This window comes from Psammomys obesus, unplaced genomic scaffold, assembly GCF_907164565.1.
Source record: "Psammomys obesus unplaced genomic scaffold, mPsaObe1.curated_primary_1811, whole genome shotgun sequence".
Lineage (NCBI taxonomy): Eukaryota > Metazoa > Chordata > Mammalia > Rodentia > Muridae > Psammomys > Psammomys obesus.
The window spans coordinates 887,806-906,469 of NW_026596396.1; the positions used below are offsets into that span (position 1 = coordinate 887,806).

The following is an 18,664-nucleotide window of genomic DNA, read 5'->3' on the forward strand; positions in this document are numbered from 1 at the left end:
TTTGGGAGGTTTGGAGAGAAGAAAGGGAAGGGAAAATTGTTATTTATTATTATTATTATTTATTACAATTTTTTCACTTGTTTCCTGGCTGTAGTCCCCTCCCTCATCTCCCAGTCCTACCCTTCCTCCTTCTTCCCGTACTATGTCCCTCACCTAGTCCACTGATGAAGGAGGTCCTCCTCTCCTTTTTTCTGACCTTAGCCTATCATGTCTTATCAGGACTGCCTGGATCCTCTTTCTCTGTGGCCTAGTAAAACCACCTCACCAGAGGGAGATGATCAAAGAGCTGACCACTGAGTCCATGTCAAAGAAATTGTAATTTCAAAAACAAAAAGAAACAAATGTGCTGGTGAAACAGCTCACTGTTTCTGGATCTTCAAACTCAAGTTCACTTACTGCACTGGGAGGATTGTCATTGGGGCCTCAATTTAGAACTAAGTGCAATTCCTCAATCACAAAGTAAAGGCCATTATTCAACATCTAACATACAGTATTTACTCTCCAAGTAAATAGAAGTTGAACTTTACTTTTCAGGATATGGAACATGTAAAAATAGTTTTTTTTTTCTTTTTTTTGAAATTTTTAATTAAAATATAATTACACTACCTCCCCTCTTTCCTTACTGTTCTCCAACCTCTCCCACATGCCCCAGTCACTCCTTCTCAAATTGCTGATATGTTTTTCTTTGATTATTGATGTTACAGACACACTTATATATAACCCACTGAGTCCATTTATTGGTACTTATGTGAAAGTGGTCAACCACGTAAAGTTTTTATTTTTTAATTTTTAGTGTCTGTGAACATTCCTTTAAAATGTGATTGAATGTAAAAAACCCAATATTACTCTATTGCTGATTTTACGTTTTGAATTGTAGGTCTTATCAGCTGCAGCAGCTGCTGGTGTATCTGTAGCCTTTGGGGCCCCTATTGGTGGAGTATTATTCAGCCTGGAAGAGGTAATGACTTCAGTCTGCAGCGCATATATATATACCTTGGTATTAGAAGTCTTGACCAGTATCTATGTATATTGCAGTCCCTGGGTGTTCTGCTCAACTTGGTCCTTTGGAGTGTAACTGGAAATGTCTGGAAAGTTTTCAACCTTGACCATAATGTCAGCAGCCCCAGCATTTCATTTGAAATAGTTTTGGTATACTGACTAAGTTTGCTTTCTCACCTTCTGTCTTGTAGGTCAGCTACTATTTTCCCCTCAAAACACTATGGCGTTCATTCTTTGCTGCTCTGGTGGCAGCATTCACACTCCGCTCCATCAATCCATTTGGAAACAGCCGCTTAGTTCTATTTTATGTGGAGTTTCACACCCCATGGCATCTTTTTGAACTTGTGCCATTCATTGTGCTCGGCATATTCGGTGGCCTTTGGGGAGCCCTATTTATCCGCACAAACATTGCCTGGTGTCGGAAGCGCAAAACCACACAGTTGGGCAAGTATCCTGTGGTAGAGGTACTCATTGTGACAGCCATCACTGCCATCTTGGCTTTCCCCAATGAATATACCCGGATGAGCACGAGTGAGCTCATTTCTGAGCTGTTCAATGACTGTGGCCTTCTGGACTCCTCCAAGCTCTGTGATTATGAGAACCATTTCAACACAAGCAAAGGCAGTGAGCTGCCTGACAGACCGGCTGGTGCGGGAGTCTACAATGCCATGTGGCAGCTGGCTTTGACACTCATATTGAAAATAGTCATTACTATATTCACCTTTGGCATGAAGGTGAGAAATTCTTTTGATGAATTCTATATGAATGTTCTGTGTGGATGTGGGCTTTAGAAGGCAAAGTCAAAGTATTATACAATCTTGAGAGTTCAGGTGGTGTCAGTTTGCTCTGGAAGCCTTTTTGCCCCCAAATGTTTTCATGACTTGGTGGAGAGTTATAACTGTCTCTCAACCTATATTTAGGCCAAATGCAAACCTCACTGATGGGTATTTTTTAAAGCATTTTCTCCTTTTCTATGTAAAAATATTTTTCCCATAAAAAGGGTAGTGAGGTAATTTATGCTAAAGCATTTTCTATTGAAGTACAATATCTGACTAATACACTGTTAGTCTTTAGGGTACATGTTAGAGTTAAAGAAGCATAATTTTAGCCTGAACTCCATAAGGTTACCATCTTGACCATATTTTAGTTTTTAGCAACTTCATAGTGTTCAACCCAACAGAGCTAAGTGACATTTTTCATAGTTAGTATCAGTGCTTTTATGTTAAAGAGTAGAATCCACTTCACATTTTAATACTAAAATATTTAAACTATCCAAATCAGATAACACTGACCAGTGAGATGGCTCTGTAATAATGGTGCTTGCCACCAAGCCTGTAAATCTGAGTTCATTTTCTAGAACCCGCATGGTAAAATGCAAAAACAAATTTCTGAAAGTTTTCTTCTGACCTCCACACAAATGTACCAGATACACACACGCAACATAATAAGCATTAAAAGAATCCAAGCACATCCTTACATATAGAAGCTATAGAAGTTGACCTCAGACATGCACAGAGTAGAATTATCCAGGGAGGAAGAAGTGCTCTACAGCAAAATAAAGTGACAATAACAATAATTTAATTCATATATCAAAAAGTGGGTTTTTAATTTCCTGAGACAAGATATAGTAAGTATTCAAGTAATTATCCTGATTTGATCATTACATGTTATATACATGTATCCAATTATTATACTGTACTTAATGAATATATAACACTGTGTCTTACTTCCAAGCAGATATTACCTTTAATACCTGTTACAATTCCCATGTTCTAGATAAAAACAAAAATGGAAAGTTAAAGCATTTGCTTCCTTCATCCCAGGTTTTTTTTTTTTTTTCTTCTCTTTTGTTTCTTTTCTTCAGCACTCTACTACCAAATTGTTTCCTCTCTTCTCCATGGAAAGACATTTGAACCAGAGATAAGATGGAAATCTGAAAAGTTTCTGGGTGCTTTTTGGGTTAATTTCAACATTGTTGTTTCATTGTTTTATTTAAAAGGGAATCTACAGGTTCGCAGATGAAAAAAACTTCAGTTGCAGTCCAATGTCAAATATACTCTAAGAACCATAAGCTGTTCTGATTGTTTACTATCATTTCCTTCCTTTAATATTAATAATTCCTAGAGGTTAAGAAGTAAAACAGGAAGGTAGATGATTATTCCCTTTTTTTTGGTTAGGCATGCAACTACAGCCACTATCTCATTTTAAAATTTTGCTTAATTTTCTTCTCTGTTGTTACACAGTAGATGGGAACTTCCTGTGCCATCTTTTTGGTGTGAGTGATGGGTTAGGATGCAATATATAAATGTCATTATGACCATTTTATTTAAATCCCAGGGCTAATATTCACTAACTCTTGATCTTTGGAAAATGACTTTACCTCTCTGAACCTTGGTGTCTGTCCTTTGGGAATAATAATGTCTAATTCCTGGGGTTATTATTAGAGCATCTATAAAATCTTATATGTAGACCATTCATCAGAGAACACAATAGTCAACAAATGGTAGATCATTACTGATAAAAATTCAGAATTGGGGGAAATGTCTGCATATATAAGAAACTCCATCTATTTTCCTTTTTCTTTGGGAAAGGCCTAATTTCTGCCTCCAGTTTTGTGTTGGTCTGGAGAGTTCAGGCTCTTGCCTGATGGACCCCGAATCAGGGTAAGCTTCTTCAAAGTCATCCTTGCCTGCACGTCCCAGAGAACCTCTAGTCCCTGTAGTGTTACACAGATCTTTGCAGCCACTTGGTAGCATAGTGCATAGTTAAATTGTCACTGGCCTGTTTGCTTCGCAGAGAGTCAGTCCTCTACCCTACCATATTGCCAAGAACCACATCATTTCTCACTAACCACCTGTAGCTCTTTCTTTGCAGATTCCGTCTGGTCTCTTTATCCCCAGCATGGCTGTTGGTGCTATAGCAGGCCGTCTTTTAGGAGTAGGAATGGAGCAGCTGGCTTATTACCACCATGATTGGGGCATCTTCAATAGCTGGTGCAGTCAGGGAGCTGATTGCATCACACCTGGCCTTTATGCCATGGTTGGGGCTGCAGCCTGCTTAGGTGAGTAGTGTTTGCATTGACTTCAAAGAAGTCACCCTACCAGTGACATATACATGAAGAGTAATAAAAAAAACACAATGGCTTTTTTTTTTTTACTTTTTACTTTCATGATTATCCATTTCTTGTTGGTTTACTATTTCTCAGACATTTTAAGAAAGGGAAATCTAATCTCTCACCTAGGGGAATTCATCAGAAATCTGGACATAGATAGCTGCATAAGAATGTGCACCACAGCAGTGCATGGTGGCATACGCCTGAAATCCCAGTACTCAGGGAGGCAGAGGCAGATCTCTGTGAGTTTGAGGCCAGCCTGGTCTACAAAGTGAGTCCAGGACAGCAAAGCTACACAGAGAATCCCTGTCTTGGAAAAACAAAACAAAACAAAACAAAACAAAAAACAACTAACTCAAACAAACAAACAAACAAACAAATAAAAGTGCTGCACCACACTATTATTTATAAGAATAAAAATTAGGCAGGTGTGGTGGCACATGTTTGTAGTCAGCCTTTAGGAGGCTAAGCCAGGAGAATCTCAAGTTCTGAGCCTCTCTAACCTACATAGTAAGACCTTATCTGTATACCAAATCAGTCCCTGTGCTGGCCAATGAAAAGCAACTTAAGGGACTAGAGAGATGGCTCAGAGGTTCAGAACACTGGCTGTTCTTCCAAAGGTCCTGAGTTCAATTCCCAGCAACCACATAGAGACTCATAACCATCTATAATGAGATCTGGCACTCTCTTCTGGCGCTCAGGTATACATGCAGGCAGAATACTGTATGAATAAATAATTCTTAAAAAAAAAGAAAAGCAACTTAAACCTGAACATAAGTAACTTGTAAAATAAATTATGCTCCATGTACATATGACATCACACAGCCCTTAAATATGATACTGTTGTGTTTAACATATGTTTGGGTGTGATGCTAGGGATTGGACCCAAGGTATGCTACTTGCTAGGCAAGTTTTCTACCACTAAGCTGTATTCCAACTCTTCTTTTGATTTTTCATTTTTAAGACAGAATCTCACTAAGTTCTTCCAGCACAGCACTTGTAGTCAATCCATTTGCCTTTTCCACTTGAGTAGCTAAAATTCAGGCCCATGTTACAAGGACAACGGTATGTTTAGCATATTTCAATGTGATATGTAATTTTTTTTTCTTACATTTATTTTCTGGTGGGAGAAGGGAAAACCTGTGGCATGGAGGTCAAACTTAGTTTATCAGTCTTGGCAACAAGTAGCTTTTGTCTTTACCAATGGAGCTACCTTGCTGCTCCAACCCTTTAAATATTTTTATTAATATAATTTTAAATTGGTAATAATGTCAATATTCCAAACATACAGTCGGAGAAAAGTACAGTAAGGAACTAAATATAATATGAGCTCACATATGTAAAAGTACATGTTTTTGTATTAGAAAAAACTTGAAAATTTTACTCTGCTTATAAATAAAAATACATGATTTTGTATTGGAAAAACTTGAAATTTTTATTCTGCTTATAGACAGCTGAATTTTCTATAATGAGCATGTATTGCATTTACAATTAGGGAAAAGAGTAAGGAGTTTTTTAAAAAGTAGAAAGCTGTTCATACGTAGTTATTTTGAGAAATCTAAGTCATGCCTACTGTACAGCCTTGTTTTAATGCAATCGGAAACCTGTGTAATTGTCAGAGACCCTGTTCTAGCATCATTTCTTGTGCTTTACCCAATTGGGCCCATGGCAGGCATCATAATAACTCCTGTGCTTTCTTTCCTATGTCTGTTTTCTTTGCAGGTGGGGTGACTCGGATGACTGTTTCTCTTGTTGTCATAATGTTTGAACTGACTGGTGGCCTGGAATATATTGTGCCTCTGATGGCTGCAGCTATGACAAGCAAGTGGGTGGCAGATGCTCTTGGGCGAGAGGGCATTTATGATGCCCACATTCGTCTCAATGGATACCCCTTTCTTGAAGCCAAAGAAGAATTTGCTCATAAAACTCTAGCAATGGATGTCATGAAGCCCCGTAGGAATGATCCTCTGTTGACAGTCCTTACTCAGGACAGTATGACTGTGGAAGACATAGAAACCATAATCAGTGAGACCACTTACAGTGGTTTTCCAGTGGTGGTGTCCCGGGAGTCGCAAAGACTCGTAGGCTTTGTTCTCCGAAGAGATCTCATTATTTCAGTTGGTAAGGATTTCAGAAAAAGGGATAAAGAAACTTGATAAATGGGTATGAAATCAGGGAGACAAAGGGGCAAGAGAGAAGTCGGGTTAAGGGACAGAATGTAGAACTAGCTTCAATTTTTTCCTTCTCTTCACATAGAGAATGCTCGGAAGAAACAAGATGGGGTTGTGAGCACTTCCATCATTTACTTCACTGAACACTCACCTCTGATGCCACCCTATACTCCACCTACCCTGAAGCTTCGGAACATCCTAGATCTCAGCCCCTTCACTGTGACAGACCTTACGCCAATGGAGATCGTAGTGGATATCTTCCGCAAGCTGGGACTGCGACAGTGCCTGGTTACACACAATGGGTAAGCACCCTTGAATAAAGGTAGATTGGATTGTGGGAGAAACTGAGTAGAGAGGTAAAAGGGAGAATCCACATTGACATCAACACTTTTAGGCCCTTTTGATGCTCCAAGAGATGTGATTAAAGAGCCTTGGGGAAGAGAGTATATTTGAAGGGTGCAAATTATCAGCTGTACATTATCAGTAGTTCACTTTCTGTACCAGGCTATTCTCTTGCTCATAGGCATCACTGAAATTGTAATTGTGCCAGAAATGTAGAGTACAGTGATGCCTCCTGCCCTTGAGACATGCCTTCTAAGGTCACCACTAGAAGCCTGAAACTGTAGCTATTATTGACCTTTATATACAGGCTGTTTTTTATGGTATATTCACACACCTATGAGAAAGCTGAACTTATAAGTCAGGTACAGTAAGCAAAAACAATAAATATAAGGTAGAATAATTATAACAATACACTGTTATATAATGCAGAGTTCCTTCTCTTAAAGTATCTTCTTGTGTTGTACTGTGGTTTCATATTATGGCTGATCTTGAGGAACCAAAACAAAAGGTTACAAAAGACTACTGACCAGGGTGTGGTACTTACCTGTAATCCCAGCACTTGGGTTATAGAAGCAGGAGAATCAGTTGTTTAAGGCTCTCCTCAGCTATGTAGTGAGTATAGACTGCTCTGGTCTACATGAGACTCCGTCTAGAAAAGAAAGGAAGAGTGTTGTACTTGTTACTTATTATCTCTTTGTTATTATTTGAGGACAAAAAATACCTAAGTTTCAGTGAGGACTAATGGTCTGTCTCTCTACAAAGGGCTCCTGGTTAAATAGATGGTAGGGGAAGGCTATTAATTACAAGTCCCTGAACTTCCCAGCACTTTCTTCCTGGGATACATGTTTTCCAGTAAAGAAGCCATGCTGTTATTACTGGGAAAGAGTGCAGGCAGAGGAGAGGGTTGGAGGATTTTTTGTTTTTTGTTTTGTTTTGTTTTGTTTTGTTTTTAACACAGTAACCTAACAATTCTATAAGAACTTTGTTCCAAACTTTGGAAGGGGCATAATACATATCTTACAAGAGCTAAGTCAGTAAGTCAACTTTCTCTTATAGGTGTATGCTCAGCATTTACTGAAACCCTAACTCACGTAAGAAGATACTCCACAAGATTCTGGGGAGACATAAAAACGAATAAACCTTTATGTGTCCTGGAGTGGTGGGCACGGTTACAGGGAAGGCAGGAGCATACAAGTGATCATAGGGCAAAAGCAAAAGGAATAAGGGCTGTGGGAAGGCTTGCACAGAGCATGTCATTGCCGGGAACAGGGTAGAAGCTCAGCTGGCTCATAGGACCAGGAATGTCTGGGGTTGTGGGAACATTTGAACAGGGCTGCAGCAAGTAAATAAGAGTCATAAGTTTAAAGAGCAATATTTAAATCAGGGGGAAATGTGGGACCTGAGACTTAGATGCAGAGGTGTTAACGTATTTAGGGACGTATCTGTTGCTCCATTTGTCTAGCGTGTGTTTATGTATATGTTTGTGTGTGTGTGTGTACTGTTAGCTCATTATTCTCCAAGAACTGACAATGTTGAAAGACAAATTTGAGAAGGATTAAGGAAGACAGCATCACTTTTAGTTAAGAACACTATTTTCATTGTACATTTATTTTGGTTTTCTTTTATGTGTTTGTCTTTCAGGCGTTTACTTGGAATCATTACCAAAAAGGATGTGTTAAAGCATATAGCACAGATGGCAAACCAAGATCCTGATTCCATTCTCTTCAACTAGAATTGTGGTATTGTTTTGGATATAAAAGAAGAACATTGTGGACCATGGATATATTGTATTAACTGGGTACCCAAAACACATTTCCATATTTGGATGGTGAAGTCATATTAGTGTGTGGTCTGTTTCCTACAAGTTAACCAGTTGCACTACATAATTTCTGGAAATCAATCTCTTTAGGAGAAAATACAGTTAGGCTTATGTGATACTGCATTAGGAAGGGTTCAAGAAAGAGTAAACAAGATTGCTATGATTTAATTATGTTTGTTCTTTAAAATATTTCTTTTTAATTTAAAAATGATTGTTAGCCAATATGCAATCACTGAAAACTATGCAAGAAAAATTCCAACTATTCTGACATATAGCCTGCAGGAAACTCATGAAGAAGTCATGTATGCAGGGGGGACTCTAACTGTCATTGGTGGGAGATGAAGTGTGAAAGGGCTTTACCTTTCAAGCCACAGAAAGGAAAGCCAGAAGGACATAACAATGGCATTTTCTAGACTGTGAAGATTCACTTAAGTTTTTACCCCTGTTACAGTATCTAGCGTTATTAGTTTTGTTACGTTTACCTTCTCATTAGAAGACAGTGCTGCTTTGGTTAATCTCCTCCAGGTGAAGTAGAGGGGTTGACCTTGAGAGCCTGCTGCTCTTGGTCTTTTGATGTGCACAAAGTTAAGTTACAGAGCTTTCTCCTTGGCTGCAGAAAGGCTAATTTTCCAAATGGCAATGCTAGCTAGTAGACGAGGACCTTGTTAGGAATTTATTAGTTAGCGAGGAATTATTTCTTCCGGTTTTCTTGAAATGAAGATAGGTAAACTCTGAGCAAATGTCGGTGACTAGGAATTTCACATTTTGTGAGGTCCTAACCAAATCTCTTACCCAGATGCCACCTTCATGGATGATGGTGCTTTAGGCTTCTGGACTAAGAACAGTATATGGAAGTGAGTCTAGGTTGATTACTGGTAAAGCAGGGGAGATTCAGACCTGCATCAGTTTCCCAATGCTTTCCTTTGAGAAGACAGCCAGTACTAAAATAACTGGATACTCCGCCTAGTGTGGAGCATGCAGAACAGGCCATTGGTCCTGTGAGCATAGAGTAGGCTTGAGATACTTCCATGTGGAAGGAACTGGAACAGGAAAGGCAACAGCAGCTACCTTGAGGTGCCATCCTTGGAAATCTAACTAAAATGCCGAGCCATCCTAAAACCTAGGTATATGGATGTGGCCTGATGACACCAAAGGTGCTTGTACCCAGTTCAAAAGGTGCCTGTCTCAATTTCCTACCACATTGGTGGCAGTTTAAAAAAAAATCACATTATAGAAGCACCTGGTAGAATTAAAGAGCTACCACCAGCATTCTGACTACTCTTTCATCTTCTCTCATATTCTCTCTTCATTCTGTTTGCCTTTCTTCTCAGCACTGAATCTTCTGTAGGATGGAACAGTATGCTTAATCATTCCTAATAACAACAAAGATACCTACTAGGGTTAGTTAGATTGTAAACCAAAGCTCAGCAGTCTCACAGCACTTGGACTAGAGGTGACACCTAGCCTTTTTGTTTGCCATGTGGCCCCATTGCTACTGCCACACCTCTGTTTCAGTCTAAGATGCCCATGGTAGTGAGACCACGTTGTTGGGTAAGACTTCAGCCTTGTTCATCTTACAACTCTGTTCCTAATATTTCCTACTATCCTTATAGTCCAGAATTAGCGGCACTTGGCACATTCCCGTGTTTAACCAACACCTCCCAAGCAACTCAGTGTACCTCATTTTAAAAGTTGTTGATCCACAAGTCAAGGACTTTTTTTTTTAACCCCGGGTTTCATCATTCCAAAATAAAAAAATTCTTGTATTATCCAGGGCTGAGTAGCCAAGGCATATTTTGATTTTTATCTTTACTATATCAAAGTAGCCACCAGAGTTCCTCCTTTTAAGTATATTGCTCTGGCATTTTAACGAAAAAGAATGCTTCAGGGAATGTGGTATCATAATCATGGCTCTGTGACTTTATGTCTTGTCTCTTCTGTACCACTGCATTCTTTGTATCAGATGAGACTCTGCCTGACCACCCAGTGTATTGTGTGGAAATCAGAGTTCTTGCCTGTATATTTCAGGTTCAGTCAAGACCTTTCATTAGTGGCCCTGCCTCTGTAAGCATTACAAAGCAAGAAACATTGCTATATCTGGTACTTGATGACAAGGGCAGGTTTGGTCATATCTCATAGAGCAGCAGTGACATGGAAAGTATCTTGTTTGCCTTTGCATCTCTTCTAGTTTATTTCTTTTTTCTTCCTTGTACACAGATAGCCAGTGTTAAGGTGCTACTTCAGAGAATAAATCTAAGAAATCGGATAACACTGTGCAAATGGATAATTTCTAGATACTAAGCACCAATGGGCCCTCCAGATAATTGGCAATATCCCATGATACCTCATTCCTTAGTTTCACCTTAGTTTCTCAGGAATCTTTTTAGCTTGTATGCTAGAAATAGCTGTAGTGTATGGTGTCCGTTGTATGTTCAATCCTATGGTTTAGCTCAAAGTTTAGCGAGCCTAGCACCTTGACGCACAGTACTTCTTGTCTTGAGGTAAAGGGAAGTTCTTCCTGTCGTTGCCATTCCATTCTATCAGTTAGATATTCCTAAAAGCAAAACAAAACAAGAATTAAAACAAAAACAAAAACAAAACCAATAAAGGAAAGTCGGCTAGTAGCTTCAAATGACTACATACCTCAATGGTAAAATACTGGATAATTTAAGATTTTAAAATTAATTTAGACAAGTTTATTTTGGTACTGGAAAAGGAAATAGCACGGTGTAAGGAAAATGTTTACAGAGGAATGCCAATAAATGCCCCAGGAGTGTGAATTTTCCAAGGAAATAAAACTGGAAGAAGTCTAGCCACAAAGCGAATTCATGGGTTTGTGAAACTTGTAACTGCTAAATTTTATATCTTTACACCTTCAATGGAAAGAACTTTTTTTTCCCCAGAGCTGAGGATTGAACCCAAGGCCTTGAGCTTGCTAGGCAAGTACTCTACCACTGAGCCAAATCCCCAACTCCCAATGGAAAGAACTTAATGAGAGATTGCATAGTTAGCTCAATTGGAGACAACAAACTGGGGCCTGGCAATGTGAAGTAATAGCTGTTAAATATTATTTCTACTTTGATATTTGGTTAAAAACAGCCAAATTGCAATAGCCTTTTGTTTCTGGTACCAGGCTGTCACTGCAAAATGATGTAGTCCACAGAACATAGTACCTCTGGTGGATTAGATGAAATTGATGATACTTTAAATTGTCCAGCTGGCACAGCAGACAATTCATTTGCTAGTTTAACTGCAAAGACGGCCCATTGTTTTGGCACTAAAGTCTAAATCGAAACTCTTTACAGGATGAGCAGGGGCCTTCCTGATCAGTCTCTGAATGTGTGGGCTCAACATTACTGTTCGAAAACCTTCATCTTTGCAACTGCCTCTGGGATTGTTAGAGTTCTCTTTGGGGGAGGGGGAGGCATTGAAGATGATGACACTAGAAGAAACCTGCTTAACAAAATCTGGGTGGCACTTGGAAGTATGAAGAAAGCCATCCTGTTTCCCAATCCATGCATTTTAGCATAAGGTAGGCAGAAGTGCTTAATTATGTGCCTCAAAAGGAAAGAAAGGCAGATCATACTTAAGTCCAGGATTCCCAAACAAACTAGAGCCTTAAAGCACTATTTGGCTTAAAGACAGTCTAGTTTTGTGGAGAGGGTCAACCTAAGTCATTTACTCTAGGAGGAACATACCATGCGAATATCTAGATGATAAACGTTTGACCATTTTTGTTTTAAGCCTCCCTACTCTGTCCTTATTCTGTATTGAAAATCAGCTGTTTTCTCCCATTGCAGCTCAAGAGCTGTGTAAGTTTGGAGATGAGTGGGCACAACAGTGCTGGGCAATTGCTGGGCTTTGCATCAGTTTCAGTCATTTGTTCTAAGGAGAGAAGTTCTTGGAAAAGAATGTACTAACAATTTCAGGCTACTCCGTATACATTTGCTGCCCACATCCTCATTACTAAGCATCTGCATCTGGGCAAAGTTATGAAGAGATGAAGGGAAAAAGAGGAGTTTTTCTGTGATGTTTCTACAATTTTGCCAAATCCTGCAAGGAGGATGTGATATGTAGACTTTCTCTCTCTCTCTCTCTCTCTCTCTCTCTCTCTCTCTCTCTCTCTCCTTTCCTTTCTCTCTGTCTCTTTCTCCTTCCCTGTATTCCTCTTTCTCTTTCTCTCTCCTTCCCTCCCTCTCTCTGTCCTTCTCTCCCTCCGTCCATCCTTTTTTTTCATGGGGACTATCAGGTTACCCAGTTCAACCCAACCATATAGTCAAAAATTCCTACCTCTAAGTTGCTACCAAAGGGTCTTTGGCCTGCATGTGCACACTTGTCAAATGAATACCCTGACTAATGTTTGGCCTTTTGAGGAGAAATTGTGTGATGGTACATATAGGGCAGAAAGGCCATCTGCTTCTGCCCCTGCCTCTTCTTTTGTTCCCCCTACCATGTGTATCATAAATTAAACTCCTCCCTAATTTTATGAGCATGTTGTTTTAATATGGACTTTGGTGGGTAGGAAGAGGATGATCCTGAGAAGAGAATCAAAACTCTTCAGTTGGTGAGAGGCCATGGCATTTTTCTCACTCCACAGTAGGGGCCAAAGCCAGCAAAACTTACTGGGAGTGCTGAGGGCTTTAGCTGTATTCTAGATTAGTCCAAATATGCTGGTAATATGAGTTAGTTTAGGATTTAATTAGAAAAATGTCATTTAGTGACATGGGGAAGAAGACAGGACCTGTGATTTTTTTTTCTTTTTAAATCAAAATGGGAGCGTTCAGCCTTGCCATCAAGTAGAGGGTACTTCAGAATATATGATCACCTTTCCTCCATTCACTTTCTCACCTTTCACATTCCTTTCTTCTCCATTATCCTGCCTTTTTAGTATTCAGCTTTTTATACATGTATTTACTTTTTTTTTTTTTTTTTTTTTTACTATATATTTGGTCCTTTGGTACTGTGTGATGATTAAATTGTATTCCATTCAAGATAAAATTATATGTTTGATATTTTATTCTCTTAAATTGTCTTTTGAAGCTATGCTGCTATCCAGGTACAGGCCAGGAAGGAATTGGGCCTGACAGCATCTTGGTCATGTCACCAGAGGGTGACTATAATGTCATGATGATGACTCTTCTTGATTTGACCAAGGCCAGCCTCCTGTTTATACCTCTGCCCATTCATTTCTGGCCATGGGAAATATACCAGCTATTGGGTGAGCCATTGAAGCCAGGAGGATCAGAAGGTCCAGGAACCAGCCCGTGGGCACCATGTGAATTTCTCTGTATGAAGCTCATTTATAGGGCTGGCTTCAGTCAAAGTAGCCAAAGAAAATCTGTCTGACTGGACATTTGAATTCCTAAGAGTTGGTCAAAGTTGAGCTGAAGCTAACACATAGATATCTGTAGTAGCTTGGCATCCAGAAATGAGCTTCAACCAAAGCTAATACAGTCCAAGTTTCTGCAGGAAGCTTGGTACTGAGCTGTTCAGATCAGTATTTTATCAGAGTGTTGCCAACCCTTCAGCCATGCTTTTGTAGCTTTTTCCTCTCCTGCTTATAGGCACAGTCCAATCCAAAGCTGTGGCTTACTGCTCACTTTGTTCTGCTCCCTGGTCACGTATGGTGACATAGTGTAAAAAGGAAAAATGATTGGGGAGTTAGGTGACCTGGTTTGTATTCCCTATGCTTCTACTAACTAGCCTCAAGATCTTAACCGCTCTGTGCCTCAGTGTTCCCATCTGCAAAATGGGGATAGTGTAAATTTCCCTACCTACCTCACAGGGTTGTTGTGAGGATAAACTGAGACAATGACTGGAAAGCACTTTAACAAGTGCTATGCAAATTGTAAGAAATGGAAACAATCATGTTTAAGGCAATGCAATGGACATTAGCAGAAGGGTTAGTGCGATTATCCAGCCCTTTCTCTGTGTGGCTTAAATCTAGGTTGCCATTGCTTTCTACATTTTCACTTAGCACAGATTTGTAATTATGCATGTAATAAAGCACAGCCTTATCCAACTTGGTTCTGGAGTGTTTTTGAAAACGTTTTGATCATAAAAAAGTAAACATGAGGGCAAGGTGTGGGCTTGGGAAATAGTTTTAAAAAAACCAGGGGGTTAGAGAGATGGCTCAGTGGTTTAGAACATTTGTTGCTCTTGCAGAGAACCCAGATTCAATTCCCAGAACCTACATGATGGCTCATAACCATCTGCAACCCCATTCTCAGGGGATCTGATCTCTTCTGGCCTCCACAGGCGTCAAGCACACACACAGTGCACATACCTATAATGCAGGCAAAACAGTCAAAAAATAAAAACAATTTTTAAAATTTATTTTTAATTTATATATTTATTTTACATCCCAACCTAGGCCCCTTCTCTCCTCCTCTCCTGGTTCCACTATCCCACTCTCTTCTCCCCATACTTCCTACCCTTTTCCTCAGAATGGAGGATACACACACACACACACACACACACACACACACACACACACACACACTAACTCACCCCAGCACGTCAAGCCTCTTTAGGACTGAGCACATCCTCATCCACTGAAGCCAGGCAAGGCAGACCCATTAAGGGGAAGTGATCCAAAAGCAGGCAACAGAGTCTATGTCAGAGACAGTACCCACTCAGCTTACTAGGGGACCCATAGAGCGACTGGAAATCACTGCTCACTTCTTTAAAAATGTTTGTGAAATACTAATTATTAGACTTAATAGATTCAGTGGTATGCTCTCCCTGCATGCCCCAGTTCTCAAGATGGAAGACCTCAAGTTCTCAAGACCTTGCATAGTTACAGCAAAATTTCTATACTGAGCTGTATCCCCAACCACAGTAATGACTTTTACTCTAAGGAGACAAATGAGGGACACCTGATATTTCTGAGACATTGCAGAAACCTGTATACTCTATTATGACTGCTTACATGTTATGCATATTGGTAATACTTTCCTGATGACATGAGCTAGGAGCTGCATTTTTCTCTGAGTTAATTTTTTTTAAGATTTATTTATTATGTATACAGTGTTCTGCCTAAATGTGTGCCTGCATTCCAGAACATGGCACCATTATAGATGGTTATGAGCCACCATGTGGTTGCTGGGAATTGAACTCAGGACCTTTGGGAGAACAGCCAGTGCTCTTAACCTATGAGCCATCTCTTCAGCCCCTTCTCTGAGTTCTTAATGGTGTAGGATACTAAACTCTGGGAGACTTATTGCCTATAGTTTCTTTAATTGAGTAGGATAGGTGATTAAAATGTTTCTCTAGGGTTGGAAAGATAGCTTGGTAATTAAGAGCATTTGCTGCTCATGCTAAGGACCTGGGTTTGATTCTGTTCCTAGCACCCACATCAAGCTTCTCCCAACCACCTATACCTCCAGTTCTAGTATGACCCAATGCCTCTGGTATCCCCAGAAACCAGCACAAACTCCAACATACACATATTCACATGCAAACAAAAAGTTTAAAAATAAAGATTTTTAAAGTGTTGAACAGCGTTCTCTACTAAATACCAACCACCCTTCTTAGCAACCTATTAATGGTATGCTAACAATAAAATGCTTTGGAGAAAAATCCTCTGGAGTTGCCATGTAAATTAAAGTGAGATGGAATATGGAATAGTGATTGGATATACAATAGTTATTTCCAAACCTATATGAAACCTACAAAAGAAAAGAAGGGTGTACTTTGAAGTATACTTTTTCTTTTGCCTACAACTGACTCCTCCTTACTCCTTCCCTCTTTCAGACAGACAATACCTATAAGGCATCCCAGTTTTATTTTCTGTGCATCCCAGTTTTATTTTAAGATTTTCTCTATGATGAAGCTGAAGAGAAGTCTCAGGGATTAAGAACATTAATCGCTTTTGCAAAGGACATAAATTTGATTCATAGCACCCATTTCAGTGATTCACAACCCCCTATCACTCAAGTTTCAGGGGATATGATGTTCTCTGGCAACTGCAGGTACAAGTACGTGCACTGTGTTTTTTTTTTTTAAATAGTTTTTAATTAATTAATTTCTTTATAAATTACAGTTTACTCACTTTGTATCCCTGCTGTAGCCCCCTCTCTCACTTCCTCCCCTGCCCCTCCACAAGTCCACAGATAGGGAAGGTCCTCCTCCCCTTCCTCTGACTCAAGCCCATCAGGTCTCATCAGCACTGGCTGCATTGTCTTCCTGTGTGGTCTGGTAAGGCTGCTCTCCCCTCAGGGAGAGGTGATCAGAGAACCAGCCACTGAGTTCATGTCAGAGACAGTCACTGTTCCCATTACCAGGGAACCTGCTGGGAGACTGAGCTGCCATGGGCTACGTCTGTATAGGGGTTCTAGGTTATCTCCATGCATGGTCCTTAGTTGGAGTATCAGTCACAGAAAACAACCCTATGCCCAGGTTTTTTGGTTCTGTTACTCTCTTTGTGGAGCTCCTGTCCCCTCCAGGACTTCCTATCTCCCCCTTCCTTCATAAGATTTCCTGCACTCTGCCCAAAGTGTGGCTATGAGTCTCAGGATCTACTTTGATACCACGCTGGGTAGTCTTTCAGCGGCCCTCTCGGGTAGGTTCCTGTCCTGTTGCCTGTTTTCTCCCTCTTCCAATGTCAGTCCCATGAGGCTTGATCATCTTACCCAGGGTCTTCCTTCTTGCTTAGCTTCTTTAGGTGTACAGATTTTAGTATATTCATCCTATATTATATGTCCAATATTCACTTAAAATTGATTATGTATTCTGTTTGTCTTTCTGTTTCTGGGATGCCTCACTCAAGGATGATCTTTTCTAGTTCCCACCATTTGCCTACAAATTTCATGATTTCCTTGTTTTTAATGGCTGAGTAGTGTTCCATTGTGTAAATGTACCACAATTTCTGTATCCATTCCTCAGTTGAGGGACATCAGGGTTGTTTCCAGATTCTGGCTATTACAAATAAAGCTGCTATGAACATGGTTGAGCAAATGTCCTTGTTATATACTTGAACATGTTTTGGATATATGCCTAGGAGTGGTATGGCTGGATCTTGAGGAAGCGCTATTCCTAATTGTCTGAGAAAGCCCAAGATTGATTTCCAAAGTGGTTGTACAAGTTTACATTCCCACCAGCAATGAAGGAGGGTTCCACTTTCTCCACATCCTCTCCAGCATGTGTTGTCACTTGAGTTTTTGATCTTAGCCATTCTGATGGGTGTAAGGTGAAATCCCAGGATCGTGTTGCTTCGCATCTCCCCAATGACTAAGGATGTTGAACATTTCTTTAAGTGTTTCTCTGCCATTCGCTATTCCTTTATTGAGAATTCTGTATTTAACTCTATACTTCATTTTTTAATTGTATTACTTGAATTTTGCTGTTTAACTTCTTGAGTTCTTTATATATTCTGGATATTAGCCCTCTTTCAGATATAGGGTTGGTGAAGATCTCTTCCTAATCTGTAGGCTGTTTTGTTCTGATGACGGTGTCCTTTGCTTTACAGAAGCTTTTTAGTTTCATGAGGTCCCACTTATCAATTGTTGCTCATAGAGCCTGTGCCGTTGGTGCTCTGTTCAGGAAGTGGTCACCTATTCTAGGTTCTTTCCCACTTTTTCTTCTAACGGGTTTAGTGTGTCTGATTTTATGTTGAGGTCTTTGATCCACTTGGACATTGATTTTGTGCATGGTGATAAATATGGATATATTTGCATTTTTCTGCATGTAGACATCCAATTAGAACAGCACCATTTGTTGAAGATGCTGTCTTTTATCCGTTGCATGGTTTTGGCTTCTTTGTAACAAATCAATTATCTGTAGGTGTGTGTGGATTACATTGATAGTATTCTGTATATTGAACAACACTTGCATGCCGGGGTTGAAGCCTACTTGGTGGATGATATCTTTTATGCATTCTTAGATTTGGATTGCAAGTACTTTATTGAGTATTTTTGCATCAATGTTCATAAGAGAGATAGGTCTGAAGATCTCTTTTTGTTGGGTCTTTTATCGTTTAGGTATCAAGGTGACTGTGGCTCATACAATGAGTTTGGTAGTGTTCCTTCTCTTTCTATTTTGTGGAATAGTTTGAAGAGAATTGGAGTTAGCTCTTCTTTGAAGGTCTGGTAGAATTCTGCGCTGAAACCATCTGGCCCTGGGCTTTTTTTGGAAGGGAGATTTTTTATTCTATTTCCTTGTATGGGGGGTATAGGACAATTTGATCTACTTCCCTGATCTTGATTTAATTTTGGTAGATGG

General features: G+C 39.8%; 1 protein-coding gene across 2 annotated transcripts in view; it reads left to right on the forward strand.

The window, feature by feature from the left end:
- Clcn5 (chloride voltage-gated channel 5) overlaps positions 1-14,469 on the forward strand; it is a 187,541-nt gene extending 173,072 nt beyond the window's left edge. For both annotated transcript variants that reach the window (XM_055597536.1, XM_055597537.1), the window contains 6 exons: positions 878-958; positions 1,191-1,733; positions 3,874-4,060; positions 5,834-6,232; positions 6,368-6,584; positions 8,266-14,469. In XM_055597536.1, coding sequence (XP_055453511.1) covers positions 878-958; positions 1,191-1,733; positions 3,874-4,060; positions 5,834-6,232; positions 6,368-6,584; positions 8,266-8,356 — 1,518 coding nt within the window. In that variant the 3' untranslated portion in view covers positions 8,357-14,469. The remainder of the gene's footprint in view (positions 1-877; positions 959-1,190; positions 1,734-3,873; positions 4,061-5,833; positions 6,233-6,367; positions 6,585-8,265) is intronic.
- The last annotated feature ends 4,195 nt before the right edge of the window (positions 14,470-18,664 follow it).